The sequence below is a fragment of the Cherax quadricarinatus genome, chromosome 5 (assembly GCF_038502225.1).
Source record: "Cherax quadricarinatus isolate ZL_2023a chromosome 5, ASM3850222v1, whole genome shotgun sequence".
NCBI classification, from domain to species: domain Eukaryota; kingdom Metazoa; phylum Arthropoda; class Malacostraca; order Decapoda; family Parastacidae; genus Cherax; species Cherax quadricarinatus.
Window position 1 is genome coordinate 3,534,323 of NC_091296.1, and position 18,502 is coordinate 3,552,824.

At 49.7% G+C, this 18,502-nt stretch overlaps 1 protein-coding gene across 9 annotated transcripts in view; it reads right to left on the bottom strand.

Moving 5' to 3' along the window:
• The window catches only part of cher (filamin protein cher), a 482,745-nt gene that overhangs the window by 269,649 nt on the left and 194,594 nt on the right, over positions 1-18,502 (bottom strand). For all 9 annotated transcript variants that reach the window (XM_053771249.2, XM_053771248.2, XM_053771247.2 and 6 more), the window contains exon 3: positions 4,766-4,973. In XM_053771249.2, the coding sequence (XP_053627224.2) occupies positions 4,766-4,973 (208 nt within the window). The remainder of the gene's footprint in view (positions 1-4,765; positions 4,974-18,502) is intronic.

The following is an 18,502-nucleotide window of genomic DNA, read 5'->3' on the forward strand; positions in this document are numbered from 1 at the left end:
GTTCGAGAGTTTGTCTACTTTCTGAGCCTGGCCCATGGCCAGGCTCGTCTGGTGCTTGCCTGGTCAACTAGGCTGTTGCTGTTGGTGGCCCCCTGCCCCAAATTGGTAGCGGTCTCAGCTCACACACTGAGGGACTGGGCTGCGATTCCCAGAGGAGTGGATTTATTGGACATATTTTCTTCACACCTGTTGCACCCCTGTTCACCTAGCAGTAAGTAGGTACATGGGTGTTAGTAGCCTTACACCTGCTGTCACTGTTCAGTTAGAAGTAAGAAGGTACCTGGGTGCTAACCACCTTACACCTACTGCCCCTGTTCACCTAGCAGTAAGCAAGTACCTGGGTGCTAGTCAACTGGTGTGTGGGGTCGCATCCTAAGGTCACCATTAATAAAGGACCTCTATTGGAAACAAGCCAGACAGTCTTAAGACATTAGTATTATTGGGTTAACGTGGGTCATCCATAGGTGATATCTACAGTACAGGTACAGGTCAACCATCACTAATCCGGCATCATTGGAACCTGTAGTGTGCCTTATTAGTGAGTTTGCCAGATTACAGAGTGGTTAGGTTAGAATACACTTAATTAACCTATCAACTCTCCTCATTTTCATCACTGCTTTCTCCTCCACTGGCTTGCTGCTGTTGATTTACAACCATCTGCACAGTTTCTAGTCAGCATAATGATGAAATATGAGTCATTATAATGATTTGGGTCAGTATAATGATGAAATTTGAAAATATGCTAGCCGAAATTAGTGCCGGATTACTGATGGAACCGGATAACTGATTGCCAGATTAGTGATGGCTAACCTGTACTATATTTACGGAGAAGCACTAAATCCGTACGGGACATACACATGCCTAGGGAAATGCAGATTTGAACGTTTCATAATTAAGGGCCGGGGGGAATTTGAGTCGAATACATTACAAAAATCGAGTTTATTACTTTTTCTTATTGATAAATAGTGCATAATAATTCTGGCAGCATTTAGGTGTCTAGTTTTTCATATGATGTTTTTAACTCTCAAGCCTTGCCTTGCCATACTTGTTCAAGACTCATCTTAACCCTGGAAGATTCCTTTGCCAGACTTGTTTAAGACTTGTCTTAACCCTGGAAGATTTGATTGCCAGACTTATTCAAGACTCGTCTTAACCCTGGAAGATTTCCTTGCCAGTCTTGTTTAAGGCTCGTCTTAACCCTGGAAGATTTCCTTGTCAGTCTTGTTTAAGACTCGTCTTAACCCTGGAAGATTTCCTTGTCAGACTTGTTCAATACTCGTCTTAACCCTGGAAGATTTCCCTGTCTCTTAATTCTTCATTAGTTCCTTATTTATCTAGGAGGTGTGTTCTGGGCCTGGGCAGCTGGGGCCATGATGCTTGCCATTATTAACACAGTACTCAGGGTACCATGCTATTTCACGGCCGTGCCTTGATGCCAGTGAACGTCAATTTGATCCAAGGCACTGGAGCTGCCCTCCACTTGAACCATTCTTGACTATTCCTAAGCGAGCTTAGCAGTAAATAATAATAATAACAAATAGTAGAAGTAGTAGTAATAGTGGTAGTAGTTATAGTAATAGTAGTAGTAGTATAGTAATATTAGAGTAGTAGTAGTAGTGGTAGTTTACCTGGAGTTTACCTGGAGAGAGTTCCGGGGGTCAACGCCCCCGCGGCCCGGTCTGTGACCAGGCCTCCTGGTGGATCAGAGCCTGATAAACCAGGCTGTTACTGCTGGCTGCACACAAACCAACGTACGAGCCACAGCCCGGCTGGTCAGGAACCGACTTTAGGTGCTTGTCCAGTGCCAGCTTGAAGACTGCCAGGGGTCTGTTGGTAATCCCCCTATGTATGCTGGGAGGCAGTAGAACAGTCTCGGGCCCCTGACACTTATTGTATGGTCTCTTAACGTGCTAGTGACACCCCTGCTTTTCATTGGGGGATGTTGCATCGTCTGCCAAGTCTTTTGCTTTCGTAGTGAGTGATTTTCGTGTGCAAGTTCGGTACTAGTCCCTCTAGGATTTTCAGGTGTATATAATCATGCATCTCTCTCGCCTGCGTTCCAGGGAATACAGGTTTAGGAACCTCAAGCGCTCCCAGTAATTGAGGTGTTTTATCTCCGTTATACGCGCCGTGAAGGTTCTCTGTACATTTTCTAGGTCAGCAATTTCACCTGCCTTGAAAGGTGCTGTTAGTGTACAGCAATATTCCAGCCTAGATAGAACAAGTGACCTGAAGAGTGTCATCATGGGCTTGGCATCCCTAGTTTTGAAGGTTCTCATTATCCATCCTGTCATTTTTCTAGCAGATGCGATTGATACAATGTTATGGTCCTTGAAGGTGAGATCCTCCGACATGATCACTCCCAGGTCTTTGACGTTGGTGTTTCGCTGTATTTTATGGCCAGAATTTGTTTTGTACTCTGATGAAGATTTAATTTCCTCGTGTTTACCATATCTAAGTAACTGAAATTTCTTATCGTTGAACTTCGTATTGTTTTCTGCAGCCCACTGAAAGATTTGGTTGATGTCCGCCTTGAGCCTTGCAGTGTCTGCAATGGAAGACACTGTCATGCAGATTCGGGTGTCATCTGCAAAGGAAGACACGGTGCTGTGGCTGACATCCTTGTCTATGTCGGATATGAGGATGAGGAACAAGATGGGAGCGAGTACTGTGCCTTGTGGAACAGAGCTTTTCACCGTAGCTGCCTCGGACTTTACTCTGTTGACGACTACTCTCTGTGTTCTGTTAGTGAGGAAATTATAGATCCATCGACCGACTTTTCCTGTTATTCCTTTAGCACACATTTTGTGCGCTATTACGCCATGGTCACACTTGTCGAAGGCTTTTGCAAAGTCTGTATATATTACATCTGCATTCTTTTTGTCTTCTAGTGCATCTAAGGCCTTGTCGTTGTGATCCAATAGTTGAGACAGACAGGAGCGACCTGTTCTAAACCCATGTTGCCCTGGGTTGTGTAACTGATGGGTTTCTAGATGGGTGGTGATCTTGCTTCTTAGGACCCTTTCAAAGATTTTTATGATATGGGATGTTAGTGCTATCGGTCTGTAGTTCTTTGCTGTTGCTTTACTGCCCCCTTTGTGGAGTGGGGCTATGTCTGTTGTTTTTAGTAACTGTGGGACGACCCCCGTGTCCATGCTTCCTCTCCATAGGATGGAAAAGGCTCGTGATAGGGGCTTCTTGCAGTTCTTGATGAACGCTGAGTTCCATGAGTCTGGCCCTGGGGCAGAGTGCATGGGCATGTCATTTATCGCCTGTTCGAAGTCATTTGGCATCAGGATAACATCGGATAGGCTTGTGTTAACCAAATTTTGTGGCTCATAAAAAAATCATTTTGATCTTCGACTCTCAGTCTGGTTAGCGGCTTGCTAAAAACTGAGTCATATTGGGACTTGAGTAGCTCACTCATTTCCTTGCTGTCATTTGTGTAGGACCAATCTTGTTTAAGTAGGGGTCCAATACTGGACATTGTTCTCGACTTTGATTTGGCATAGGAGAAGAAATACTTTGGGTTTCTTTCGATTTCATTTATGGCTTTTAGTTCTTCCCGCGATTCCTGACTCCTATAAGATTCCTTTAGCTTAAGTTCAATGCTTGCTATTTCTCTGACCAGTGTCTCCCTACGCATTTCAGATATATTGACCTCTTTTAGCCGCTCTGTTATTCTTTTCCGTCGCCTGTAAAGGGAGCGCCTGTCTCTTTCTATTTTACATCTACTCCTCCTTTTTCTTAGAGGAATAAGCCTTGTGCATACATCGAGTGCCACCAAGTTAATCTGTTCTAGGTATAAGTTGGGGTCTGTGTTGCTTAGTATATCTTCCCAGCTTATATCGGTTAGGACTTGGTTTACTTGGTCCCACTTTATGTTTTTGTTATTGAAGTTAAATTTGGTGAATGCTCCCTCGTGACTAGTCTCATTATGTCGGTCTGGGGCTCCACGCATACATGTCTGAACCTCAATTATGTTGTGATCTGAGTACAGTGGACCCCCGGTTAACGATATTTTTTTCACTCCAGAAGTATGTTTAGGTGCCAGTACTGACCGAATTTGTTCCCATAAGAAATATTGTGAAGTAGATTAGTCCATTTCAGACCCCCAAACATACACGTACAAACGCACTTACATAAATACACTTACATAATTGGTCACATTCGGAGGTAATCATTATGCGGGGCTCCACTGTATATTGTTTTTGATATGGTGACATTTCTTATCAGATCATCATTGTTAGTGAAGATGAGGTCTAGTGTATTCTCCAGTCTAGTAGGCTCTATTATTTGCTGGTTTAAATTGAATTTTGTGCAGAGATTTAAAAGCTCGTGTGAGTGTGAGTTTTCATCAGAGCTGCCTCCTGGTGTTATTACTGCAACAATATTATTTGCTATATTCCTCCATTTTAGGTGCCTTAAGTTGAAATCCCCCAGGAGCAAGATGTTGGGTGCAGGAGCTGGAAGATTTTCCAGAGTGGTCAATTTTTAACAGCTGTTCCTGGAATTGCTGGGATGTTGCATCCGGAGGCTTGTAGACTACCACAATGAATAGTAGTTATAGTAATAGTAGTAGTATAGTAATAGTATAGTAGTAGTAGTAGTAGTAGTAGTAGTAGCAGTAGTAGTAGTAGTAGTAGTAGTAGTAGTAGTAGTAGTAGTAGTAGTAGTAGTAGTAGTAGTAGTAGTAGTAGTAGTAGTAGTAGTAGTAGTAGTAGTAGTAGTGTAGTAGTAGTAGTAAAGTCAGTATGAGTCTCACCTGAGGCACACCGAGCCAGTTGTCAGCAATGTTCATAGCTTCAGTAGCGTTAGCGAGGGAGTCAGCCGGGACCCAGTCAGGCCAGTCTGGACACAGACCAGCAGCCACAGCATCAACCAGAGCACCCACCGCTCTACCGTCGTTCCAGTCATTGGTGAAGTTGGTGATAGGCAAGTCTGGTAACTTACTCTGGATCCAGTGGAGCAATCTGCAAGAAACGTTACCCTTGTAAGATGTAAGACTCACGACCCTTTGTAAGATACATGCCTTTTCTTGTAGGCGACAGCCTGTATTAAACAATCTTTGTATGGTACAGTGACAGCTTGCAAGAAATACCTTTGTAAGATGTATAGTAAAGTGGTCAGTAAGAACCTTTGTATGATACAAAGACACAGCCTTCAAGAAATACAACCTTTATCAGATACAGAGAAGAAGCCTACAAGAAACACGTCTATTTAAGATACAGTGACAGTGCAAGAAACACAAAACCTTATGAAAGATACAGTGAAATAGCCATAGAAAACATGGTGAGCCTGCAAGCTGAGGTAAACTGCTTCCAGTGGGCTAATGACACCAATATGATGTTCAGTGCGGACAAATTTCAGTTACTGCGTTAGAGAATGAAGGCGCTTGCCTGGAGATGCTTCTGATCACCGCCCCCTGCGTCCCCGTCCCAGAAAAGGGAGGAAATTAAAACAAAGACTGGAGCAAAAGAAAAACTCAAGCCACTCAATAGAACTGAAGTCGAGTGTGGGAGACCTGGGAGTGATAAGGTGTCAGAAGATCTCATGTTCAAGGAACGTGACTACAAGAAAAATGTTAGGTTGGATAACTAGTACTTTCAAAACAAGAGAGAGAGAGATACCCGCCAGGTCACCATCTGGAGAAGACCCGGGCCGGAAGTACCGGCAAATCCCTAATGAATGAGAGATACCAAGCCCATGATGATAACTCTTCAGGTTACTAGTCCTTTCTAGGCTGGAATATTGCTGCATACTTAAGGTCTCCTTCAATATACATGTATAACAAAAAATAAGGATTAAGGTAAATTCCATTTGTTTTAATTAACACAACGGCCGACTTCCACCAAGACAGCAGGTCCCCGAAAATTAAGGAAACACATCCACCATTATTCATTCAACAGCTGTCTTGCCTGAGTGTGCAGACATTACAGTTCAAATGACCTGAACTGCATCATCCCCACACTCTCCTTCACAGTGCAGGAAGTGTACTTCCCACCTCCAGGACTCAAGTCTAACTATCCAGTTTCCCCTGAAGTCCTTCACACTCCAACAGCACATTAAACAATGAAAACCGCTTATCTCCAATTACTCTGATCCACCACGTTCCCATAAGCCTATTGGATGTTCAGACACTTAAACCTTTACCAACCTTCCCTCAACCCTTCCAGGGACCACCCGAACACCCTCTTTCTACCACCCTCAATTTATACCCTCTCTTGGTCATCTCACTCTGCTACACTCTAAGTGTATATGCAATGTATATACAATGTATATACAATGTATATACAATGCTGCTCTCTGTACATACACATGAAGAGAATATATACAATGTCTTGCGTAAATTTTATGTTTGATCAAATAAACTGATTTCTAATAAAACGAAATTTTAATTTTTAATCAGAACCAAACGAGCAAAAATTATGTGATATAACCGGGGTTACAAATTTTTTTCTGATGGGGGAAAGGTTAAATCTGTTATATAATTTTACACTAAAAATCGGCGATATAATTTCAAACTCAGTTGCTTTCAATTTCTACAATGTATATCATTAACTTTGAAAGATGTTATTTACGAAAGTACAAATTCCAAACAGTTGCAAAAATCTTCACGAAGATTGTATTTACCTATCTGTGGTTGCAGGGGTCGAGTCACAGTGCACAGTGATGGCACACATGCACAGTACATGACGCAGATTTAAACTTGCATGACCAAATAAAGTCAATGTGACTATTTCAAATGATTTTTATACACCTATAGTGGCGCTACATTATATACTAACCTAAGATACTCCAGGAAAACCTACTATAAGCGCTGCAACATTCACAAGGACCCCATGCAGTAAATAGGTACCTGGGTGTTAGCCGACTGGTATGGGTCGCATCCTGGGGACAATTATTATGAACATTAAAATGGTATAAAATACCGACAGATTGTTAGGTAAGACACATATGCAACAGTTAGGTATCTTTATTTCGAAACGTTTCGCCTACACAGTAGGCTTCTTCAGTCGAGTACAGAAAAGTTGATAGAAGCAGAAGATACTTGAAGACGATGTAATCAGTCCATCACCCTTAAAGTTTTGAGGTGGTCAGTCCCTCAGTCTGGAGAAGAGCATTGTTCCGTTGTCTGAAACAACGGATACCTAACTGTTGCATATGTGTCTTACCTAACAATTATTATAATCATAACTCAGCACTAAACCCATAAAGGTCACATAGCGTTGCTCCTAGGACAAAAATTAACCTAATTTGCGGGAAATGCTCAGCATAACAAGCAGCTTTCTCTATAGTAGTATGTCACTGATGTCAGCTATGGTCTGTATAAGTTGTATCATGTACTGGTAGCAATAAAGATTATTATTATTATTATTATTATTATTATTATTATTATTATTATTATTATTATTATTATTATGGGAATAAGTAATTTACACTATGATAATTGTAGTTATGTGTACCTGTACCTCAGTAAATTGACTTACTCAGTCTTCAAAGCTTCAAGAAAGATACTAATGTGGACGTATTTACACATGAGGTCCAATAGCACCTCCCATGGTTCCCTCCCTGGTATGGTGCCATGGTTCCCTCCCCGGCATGGTGCATTGGTTTCCTCCCCGGCATGGTGCCATGGTTCCCTCCCCGGCATGGTGCCATGGTTCCCTCCCCGGCATGGTGCCATGGTTCCCTCCCCGGCATGGTGTCATGGTTCCCTCCCTGGTATGGTGCCATGGTTCCCTCCCCGGCATGGTGCATTGGTTTCCTCCCCGGCATGGTGCCATGGTTCCCTCCCCGGCATGGTGCCATGGTTCCCTCCCCAGCATGGTGCCATGGTTCCCTCCCCGGCATGGTGCCATGGTTCCCTCCCCGGCATGGTGTCATGGTTCCCTCCCTGGTATGGTGCCATGGTTCCCTCCCCGGCATGGTGCATTGGTTTCCTCCCCGGCATGGTGCCATGGTTCCCTCCCCGGCATGGTGCCATGGTTCCCTCCCCGGCATGGTGCCATGGTTCCCTCCCCGGCATGGTGCATTGGTTTCCTCCCCGGCATAGTGTCATGGTTCCCTCCCCGGCATGGTGCCATGGTTCCCTTCCCGGCATGATGCCAAGGTTCCCTCTCCGGCATGGTGTCATGGTTCCCTCCCCGACATGGTGTCATGGTTCCCTCCCCGGCATGGTGCCATGGTTCCCTCCCCGGCATGGTGCCATGGTTCCCTCCCCGGCATGGTGCCATGGTTCCCTCTCCAGCATGGTGTCATGGTTCCCTCCCCGGCATGGTGCATTGGTTTCCTACCCGGCATGGTGCCATGGTTCCCTCCCCGGCATGGTGCCATGGTTCCCTCCCCGGCATGGTGCCATGGTTCCCTCCCCGGCATGGTGCATTGGTTTCCTACCCGGCATGGTGCCATGGTTCCCTCCCCGGCATGGTGCCATGGTTCCCTCCCTGGCATGGTGTCATGGTTCCCTCCCCGGCATGGTGCCATGGTTCCCTCGGCGGAATGGTGTCATGGTTCCCTCCCCGGCATGGTGTCATGGTTCCCTCCCCGGCATGGTGTCATGGTTCCCTCCCCGGCATGGTGCCATGGTTCCCTCCCCGGCATGGTGCCATGGTTCCCTCCCCGGCATGGTGAATTGGTTTCCTACCCGGCATGGTGCCAGGGTTCCCTCCCCGGCATGGTGCCATGGTTCCCTCCCCGGCATGGTGCATTGGTTTCCTCCCCGGCATGGTGCCATGGTTCCCTCCCCGGCATGGTGCCATGGTTCCCTCCCCGGCATGGTGCCATGGTTCCCTCCCCGGCATGGTGCATTGGTTTCCTCCCCGGCATAGTGTCATGGTTCCCTCCCCGGCATGGTGCCATGGTTCCCTTCCCGGCATGATGCCAAGGTTCCCTCTCCGGCATGGTGTCATGGTTCCCTCCCCGACATGGTGTCATGGTTCCCTCCCCGGCATGGTGCCATGGTTCCCTCCCCGGCATGGTGCATTGGTTTCCTCCCCGGCATAGTGTCATGGTTCCCTCCCCGGCATGGTGTCATGGTTCCCTCCCTGGCATGATGCCATGGTTCCCTCCCCGGCATGGTGCCATGGTTCCCTCCCCGGCATGGTGCCATGGTTCCCTCCCCGGCATGGTGCATTGGTTTCCTCCCCGGCATGGTGCATTGGTTTCCTCCCCGGCATAGTGTCATGGTTCCCTCCCCAGCATGGTGCCATGGTTCCCTTCCCGGCATGGTGTCATGGTTCCCTCCCCAGCATGGTGCCAAGGTTCCCTCTCCGGCATGGTGTCATGGTTCCCTCCCCAGCATGGTGTCATGGTTCCCCCCCCGGCATGTTGCCATGGTTCCCTCCCCGGCATGGTGCCATGGTTCCCTCCCCGGTATGGTGCATTGGTTTCCTCCCCGGCATGGTGCATTGGTTTCCTCCCCGGCATAGTGTCATGGTTCCCTCCCCAGCATGGTGCCATGGTTCCCTTCCCGGCATGGTGTCATGGTTCCCTCCCCAGCATGGTGCCAAGGTTCCCTCTCCGGCATGTTGCCATGGTTCCCTCCCCGGCATGGTGTCATGGTTCCCTCCCTGGCATGGTGTCATGGTTCCCTCCACGGCATGGTGTCATGGTTCCCTCCCTGGCATGGTGCCATGGTTCCCTCCCTGGCATGGTGTCATGGTTCCCTCCACGGCATGGTGCCATGGTTCCCACCCCGGCACAGTGCCATGGTTCCCTCCCCGGCATGGTGTCATGGTTCCCTCCCCGGCATGGTGTCATGGTTCCCTCCCCAGCATGGTGCCATGGTTCCCTCCCCAGAATGGTGCCATGGTTCCCTCCCCGGCATGGTGCCATGGTTCCCTCCCCGGCATGGTGTCATGGTTCCCTCCCCAGCATGGTACCATGGTTCCCTCCCCGGCATGGTGCCATGGTTCCCTCCCCAGCATGGTGTGATGGTTCCCTCCCCGGCATGGTGCCATGGTTCTCTCCCAGCATGGTGTCATGGTTCCCTCCCCGGCATGGTGCCATGGTTCCCTCCCCGGCATGGTGTCATGGTTCCCTCCCCGGCATGGTGTCATGGTTCCCTTCCCAGCATGGTGCCATGGTTCCCTCCCCGGCATGGTGCCATGGTTCCCTCCCCGGCATGGTGTCATGGTTCCCTCCCTGGCATGGTGTCACGGTTCTCTCCCCGGCATGGTGCCATGGTTCCCTCCCCGGCATGGTGTCATGGTTCCCTCCCCGGCATGGTGCCATGGTTCCCTCCTGGCATGGTGTCATGGTTCCCTCCCCGGCCTGGTGCCATGGTTCCCTCCCCGGCAGGGTGTCATGGTTCCCGCCCCGGCATGGTGTCATGGTTCCCTCCCCAGCATGGTGCCATGGTTCCCTCCCCGGCATGGTGCCATGGTTCCCTCCCCGGCATGGTGTCATGGTTCCCTCCCTGGCATGGTGTCACGGTTCTCTCCCCGGCATGGTGCCATGGTTCCCTCCCCGGCATGGTGTCATGGTTCCCTCCCCGGCATGGTGTCATGGTTCCTTCCCCGGCATGGTGCCATGGTTCCCTCCCCGGCATGGTGTCATGGTTCCCTCCCCGGCATGGTGTCATGGTTCCTTCCCCGGCATGGTGTCATGGTTCCCTCCCCTGCATGTTGCCATGGTTCCCTCCCCGGCATGGTGCCATGGTTCCCTCCCCGGCATGGTGTCATGGTTCCCTCCCTGGCATGGTGTCACGGTTCTCTCCCCGGCATGGTGCATTGGTTACCTCCCCGGCATAGTGTCATGGTTCCCTCCCCAGCATGGTGTCATGGTTCCCTCCCCGGCATGGTGTCATGGTTCCCTCCCCGGCATGGTGCCAAGGTTCCCTCTCCGGCATGGTGTCATGGTTCCCTCCCCAGCATGGTGTCATGGTTCCCCCCCCGGCATGTTGCCATGGTTCCCTCCCCAGCATGGTGCCATGGTTCCCTCCCCGGTATGGTGCATTGGTTTCCTCCCCGGCATGGTGCATTGGTTTCCTCCCCGGCATAGTGTCATGGTTCCCTCCCCAGCATGGTGCCATGGTTCCCTTCCCGGCATGGTGTCATGGTTCCCTCCCCAGCATGGTGCCAAGGTTCCCTCTCCGGCATGTTGCCATGGTTCCCTCCCCGGCATGGTGTCATGGTTCCCTCCCTGGCATGGTGTCATGGTTCCCTCCACGGCATGGTGTCATGGTTCCCTCCCTGGCATGGTGCCATGGTTCCCTCCCTGGCATGGTGTCATGGTTCCCTCCACGGCATGGTGCCATGGTTCCCACCCCGGCACAGTGCCATGGTTCCCTCCCCGGCATGGTGTCATGGTTCCCTCCCCGGCATGGTGTCATGGTTCCCTCCCCAGCATGGTGCCATGGTTCCCTCCCCAGAATGGTGCCATGGTTCCCTCCCCGGCATGGTGCCATGGTTCCCTCCCCGGCATGGTGTCATGGTTCCCTCCCCAGCATGGTACCATGGTTCCCTCCCCGGCATGGTGCCATGGTTCCCTCCCCAGCATGGTGTGATGGTTCCCTCCCCGGCATGGTGCCATGGTTCTCTCCCAGCATGGTGTCATGGTTCCCTCCCCGGCATGGTGCCATGGTTCCCTCCCCGGCATGGTGTCATGGTTCCCTCCCCGGCATGGTGTCATGGTTCCCTTCCCAGCATGGTGCCATGGTTCCCTCCCCGGCATGGTGCCATGGTTCCCTCCCCGGCATGGTGTCATGGTTCCCTCCCTGGCATGGTGTCACGGTTCTCTCCCCGGCATGGTGCCATGGTTCCCTCCCCGGCATGGTGTCATGGTTCCCTCCCCGGCATGGTGTCATGGTTCCCTCCCCGGCATGGTGCCATGGTTCCCTCCCCGGCATGGTGTCATGGTTCCCTCCCCGGCATGGTGTCATGGTTCCCTCCCCGGCATGTTGCCATGGTTCCCTCCCCGGCATGGTGTCATGGTTCCCTCCCCGGCATGTTGCCATGGTTCCCTCCCCGGAATGGTGTCATGGTTCCCTCCCCGGCATGGTGCCATGGTTCCCTCCCCGGCATGGTGTCATGGTTCCCTCCCCAGCATGGTGTCATGGTTCCCTCCCTGGCATGGAGCCATGGTTCCCTCCCCGGCATGTTGCCATGGTTCCCTCCCCGGCATGGTGTCATGGTTCCCTCCCCGGCATGGTGTCATGGTTCCCTCCCTGGTATGGTGCCATTGTTCCCTCCCTGGCATGGTGTCATGGTTCCCTCCCCGGCATGGTGCCATGGTTCCCTCCCCGGCATGGTGCCATGGTTCCCTCCCCGGCATGGTGCCATGGTTCCCTCCCCAGCATGGTGTCATGGTTCCCTCCCCAGCATGGTGCCATGGTTCCCTCCCCAGAATGGTGCCATGGTTCCCTCCCCGGCATGGTGCCATGGTTCCCTCCCCAGCATGGTGTCATGGTTCCCTCCCCAGCATGGTACCATGGTTCCCTCCCTGGCATGGTGCCATGGTTCCCTCCGCAGCATGGTGCGATGGTTCCCTCCCCGGCATGGTGCCATGGTTCCCTCCTGGCATGGTGTCATGGTTCCCTCCCCGGCATGGTGCCATGGTTCCCTCCCCGGCATGGTGTCATGGTTCCCTCCCCGGCATGGTGTCATGGTTCCCTCCCCAGCATGGTGCCATGGTTCCCTCCCCGGCATGGTGCCATGGTTCCCTCCCCGGCATGGTGTCATGGTTCCCTCCCTGGTATGGTGCCATGGTTCCCTCCCTGGCATGGTGTCATGGTTCCCTCCCCGGCATGGTGCCATGGTTCCCTCCCCGGCATGGTGCCATGGTTCCCTCCCCGGCATGGTGCCATGGTTCCCTCCCCGGCATGGTGTCATGGTTCCCTCCCCAGCATGGTGCCATGGTTCCCTCCCCAGAATGGTGCCATGGTTCCCTCCCCGGCATGGTGCCATGGTTCCCTCCCCGGCATGGTGTCATGGTTCCCTCCCCAGCATGGTACCATGGTTCCCTCCCTGGCATGGTGCCATGGTTCCCTCCGCAGCATGGTGCGATGGTTCCCTCCCCGGCATGGTTCCCTCCCCGGCATGGTGCCATGGTTCCCTCCTGGCATGGTGTCATGGTTCCCTCCCCGGCATGGTGCCATGGTTCCCTCCCCGGCATGGTGTCATGGTTCCCTCCCCGGCATGGTGTCATGGTTCCCTCCCCAGCATGGTGCCATGGTTCCCTCCCCGGCATGGTGCCATGGTTCCCTCCCCGGCATGGTGTCATGGTTCCCTCCCTTGCATGGTGTCACGGTTCTCTCCCCGGCATGGTGCCATGGTTCCCTCCCCGGCATGGTGTCATGGTTCCCTCCCCGGCATGGTGTCATGGTTCCTTCCCCGGCATGGTGCCATGGTTCCCTCCCCGGCATGGTGTCATGGTTCCCTCCCCGGCATGGTGTCATGGTTCCCTCCCCGGCATGGTGTCATGGTTCCCTCCCCTGCATGTTGCCATGGTTCCCTCCCCGGCATGGTGCCATGGTTCCCTCCCCGGCATGGTGTCATGGTTCCCTCCCTGGCATGGTGTCACGGTTCTCTCCCCGGCATGGTGCCATGGTTCCCTCCCCGGCATGGTGTCATGGTTCCCTCCCCGGCATGGTGTCATGGTTCCTTCCCCGGCATGGTGCCATGGTTCCCTCCCCGGCATGGTGTCATGGTTCCCTCCCCGGCATGGTGTCATGGTTCCCTCCCCGGCATGGTGTCATGGTTCCCTCCCCTGCATGTTGCCATGGTTCCCTCCCCGGCATGGTGTCATGATTCCCTCCCCGGCATGGTGTCATGGTTCCCTCCCTGGCATGGTGTCATGGTTCCCTCCCCGGCATGGTATGGTTCCCTCCCCGGCATGGTGTCATGATTCCCTCCCCGGCATTGTATGGTTCCCTCCCCGGCATGTTGCCATGGTTCCCTCCCCGGCATGTTGCCATGGTTCCCTCCCCGGCATGGTGCCATGGTTCCCTCCCCGGCATGGTGCCACGGAACAAGACCCAGCCAATAAGAAGACGCCATAAGATGACTCTGCCTACTCACTGGCTGAGAGGAAAGTTATAAACTATTCTCAGTTGACTCCAACATAACAGTACAGTGGTGCCACCTTGCACCCACATCAAGCAATATTTAAAAAATAATAATATGTCTTTACTGTGCGGTGGATGTAGAAGGAGGGGGAGGAAGAGGGGGAGGGGGGAGTGTGGCACCTTAGGAGAGGACAAGCACGAGGTGACACAATGACCTTGGCATACTATGTGTTAGGTGCCATAACATCAGCTGGTCTGTTTCCCCCTCCTTCATGAGGGGAGGGGTGGTGAAAGACAGAGAATTTAGATTTTAGATTTTGCCACCGAAGCGGCTAGTTTATTGTGCCGCCCATATCCATCCTGTGGACGGTAGCGCGAGAGCATATCCATCCTATGGACGGTAGCGCGAGAGCATATGGATACACAAAAGGCCTAGGAACTAGGCCCCAAAGGGTTAGCAGGAATACATATGGATTTATATCTACATATCTATAGTTCACTTATCTGTTACAAGCAAATTTAGGAAATTTGCTTAGTATATTTGGTATCTTATTTTCATTAATAAGATATCTTGACATGTCACATAGGTTATTATACTGTCTGTCTCTGTATTCCTCAATAAGTGGACAATTAAGCACATAGTGTTCAAGAGAGTGACCATATGCCTGATCACATAATTTACATTTAGTTTGATCATCATCTGTGTGTCTCCCAAACTGCCAGAAGTACTTGTAACCAAGCCTAAGTCTGGCCACTACAACATCACACTGCCAGAAGTACTTGTAACCAAGCCTAAGCCTGGCCACTACAACATCACACTGCCAGAAGTACTTGTAACCAAGCCTAAGCCTGGCCACTACAACATCAGTCAGTACTTGTAACCAAGCCTAAGCCTGGCCACTACAACATCAGTCAGTACTTGTAACCAAGCCTAAGCCTGGCCACTACAACATCAGTCAGTACTTGTAACCAAGCCTAAGCCTGGCCACTACAACATCAGTCAGTACTTGTAACCAAGCCTAAGCCTGGCCACTACAACATCAGTCAGTCTGTTCACATTGCAAGTTGCTCCATAAACATACTTATCTACGTTCATGTTATCATAGTGGGTTATAGATCTACTCAAGCTTCTAACTGCATTCCTATAACAATAATTTTCATTATTTACTTCTCTCCTAATATTATTCCTAATGCTAGACACAGTTATACCAAAGTTATATTCTACATTCTCCTTCTGGGTACTCTTCTTGGCTAACATATCAACTTTATCATGAAGGAGTAATCCAATGTGTGATGGGATCCATACCAATTGTACATTAATTCCTTTGTCCCTAATTTTTGAGTATCTATACCTGGCTTCTCCAATGAGCATGTTGTTGGAGTCATTATATGAGCCAGAGCCTTCAATGATGACATAGAATCAGTAATGATGATAGAGTCAAGCTCAGTGTCATAGGTTAGCTTTAGCGCCATTAGGATTGCAAACAATTCAGTTTGCAGTGTAGACGCCCAGTTGTTAATTCTTATGCCTAACTCAACAAATTTATTATCGTTCTTAACTAGGGAGGTGGCAACAAGAGCAGATGCAGCCCTGCCAGAAGACTCCTGTTTAGATCCATCAGTGTATATAACTTGTGATAACTTATTACTACCAGCTAGGTGAGAAATTTCTTCTTGAGCAGTTGCTCTAACAAGAGATTTAAGGAAGGGATTACTAGCAATGAGCTTCTTGGGAGGGACTTGTAGGTATGTGATATTAAATGAGCATATCTTCCACGGAGGGGTGAAATGCTCTTGTTGCCTACAGTGATACAGTTCATGCAGGTTATAAAACTTAATGCAATTGCACATTTTCACAATCCATTTAGATCTGTGTATTTACCTCTAGACACTTGGTAAGATTCACTGTGACAGTGTCTGGTTCGTTTCTCAACATTCTAATACCGAGTGCAGTGTTAATTTCAACAATCCTATCACTGATACTAGAAATACCAAGCTCCTTCCTCATGTTAAGAACTTTTGTAGATCTGGGACAGCCAAGAATAATCCTGAGAGCTTCATTTTGCATTAACTCCAAGGGTCGGAGAGAACTTTCTCTAGCTAATATCAACATGGGAGCAGCATAATCAATTAAGGACCTAACATAGGCTATGTACATCATTCTCACGATTCTCACATTAGCACCATAGTTGGGATTGTAGCCAGCAACAGCTTTGAGAGCATTTAGCCTAGCTTTGCATTTCTTGTTTAGTTGTGGTATAGTGGATTTGTTAAAGGGTACATCTACACCAAGATATCTGTAAGTTTTAACGTAGCTAATGATTTCACCCTGCAAATAGATGGGTGGGGGATGTCGTTTGCTTGTTAATATCTTAGTTTTAGAGGAAGATATTATGAGGCCTAGTCGATTACAAATTGCTTGAACTTCATTAAGAATGGTATTCATCTTCTTATGCCCTGTTGTATGGATCATGATATCATCAGCATAGCTTATAGCTATATGTTTAGGTGAGGCAGGTAGAGCATTTAGGAGAGCATTAATCAGAATCGGTGACTAACACCCAGGTACCTACTGACTGCTAGGTGAATATGGGCAGCAGGTGTAAGGTGATTAACACCCACGTACCTACTGACTGCTAGGTGAACAGAGGCAGCAGGTGTTAGGTGACTAACACCCAGGTACCTACTGACTGCTAGGTGAACAGAGGCAGCAGGTGTTAGGTGACTAACACCCAGGTACCTACTGACTGCTAGTTGAATATGGGCAGCAGGTGTAAGGTGATTAACACCTAGGTACCTACTGACTGCTAGGTGAACAGAGGCAGCAGGTGTTAGGTGGCTAACACCCAGGTACTTACTGCTAGGTGTTAGGTGACTAACACCCAAGTACCTACTTACTGCTAGGTGAACAGGGGCAGCAGGAATAAGGAAACATACCTAACGTTTCCACCCGTGCCGGGGATCGAACCCCGGACCCCAGAATGTAAACTGAGTAGAGTATTCTCAAACCTTAAAGTGCACACGATTATATTAGTATATTTACATTCTCGTCACCCTGTCTGGAGCCTCAAGTTCTTACTACAACCTGTGATTCTCAGTGGTATACATGTGTGGTGTTTGTTAAGTGGTTTGAACACTATCTACCACACCACTGAGGTGTTCCAACCTATGATTCTCAGTGGTACACATCTGTGGTGTTGGTTAAATGATTTCAACACTATCTACCACACCACTGAGGTGATCCAACCTGTGATTCTCAGTGGTAAAGAGAGAAAAATCAATGTGTAAGATATTCAATGGAACTTAAGTGTGAAAAGAACACAATACGTTATCCTCTTCAATACGAGAGAGAGAGAGAGAGAGAGAGAGAGAGAGAGAGAGAGAGAGAGAGAGAGAGAGAGAGAGAGAGCAGAATTAGAGAGACAGAGAGAGAGAGAAGAGAGACAGAGAAGAGAGACAGAGAGGGGGCAGAGAGAGAGAGAGAGAGAGAGAGAGAGAGAGAGAGAGAGAGCGAGAGAGAGCGAGAGAGAGAGAGAGAGCGAGAGAGAGCAGAAGAGACAGATAGAGAGAGAGAGAGAGAGAGGGCTATCAGAGAGGCAGTCCTGTCGGCCAACAGGTCAGAGGTTTCAGCATTAGAGTTTCATTACTAATGTTTGGAAGCTCACACATAGCTTTGTGAACACTCGACGTCCCGACATGATAGCTGTTGTTGAAACATTTTTGGATGACAGGACTCCAGAAAAATTTTGCAAAAAAGAATTGCTGGCTACACCTCATGGATGAGAAGAGACAGGCAGGCAGGGGGCAGGAGGTGGTATTTGCTGTGTGCTTCTCTAAAAGTGTTCATGCCCAGCACATAGATGTTGCCACCCCTACACATCTTGAAATGATGTTCTTCAAGCTCTGTATAAACACTAAAGTACCTCTGTACTAGCATTTGTACAATGTGCAGACCTCAGTGGCAACATGCAGACCTATCAACTTCCTAATGGAAAATATTGACTCCTTCTGCTACAACACAACTGTCAACATATTATAATTGTTGGTGACCTCAACCAGCACCTTATACAGAGGACTTTGATGACCTTCTTGCAGTGTTTGACATGAGAAACTTTGTTGATTTCCCTACTCATATCTCTGGCTCCTCCCTTGACCCAGTAGGTGAGTGATCTGGCAGAAGAGGCATAGTCCTTGTCAACCCCTCAGGGTACGTTGGATCGTCTGACCACAAGGCTGTTTTACCACACTTAAGATCCCAACAGAACAGGTGAAGTCCACACGCACAACCTGGCTATGGGAAAGAGGAGGTAATTGGCCCAGCCCTTTGCTCTGCTCTCATACCACCGAAACTGGAATGCTCTTCTCCAGGGGATGTTGACAACCAAGTGAAAGCCTTCACTGGACACATCCTTAATCTGCAACAAGAACACATTCCTCACCGGCAATATGTGACAAAGCCTACAGATCAGCCTTGGTTTGGCTTTCGTTGTGAGA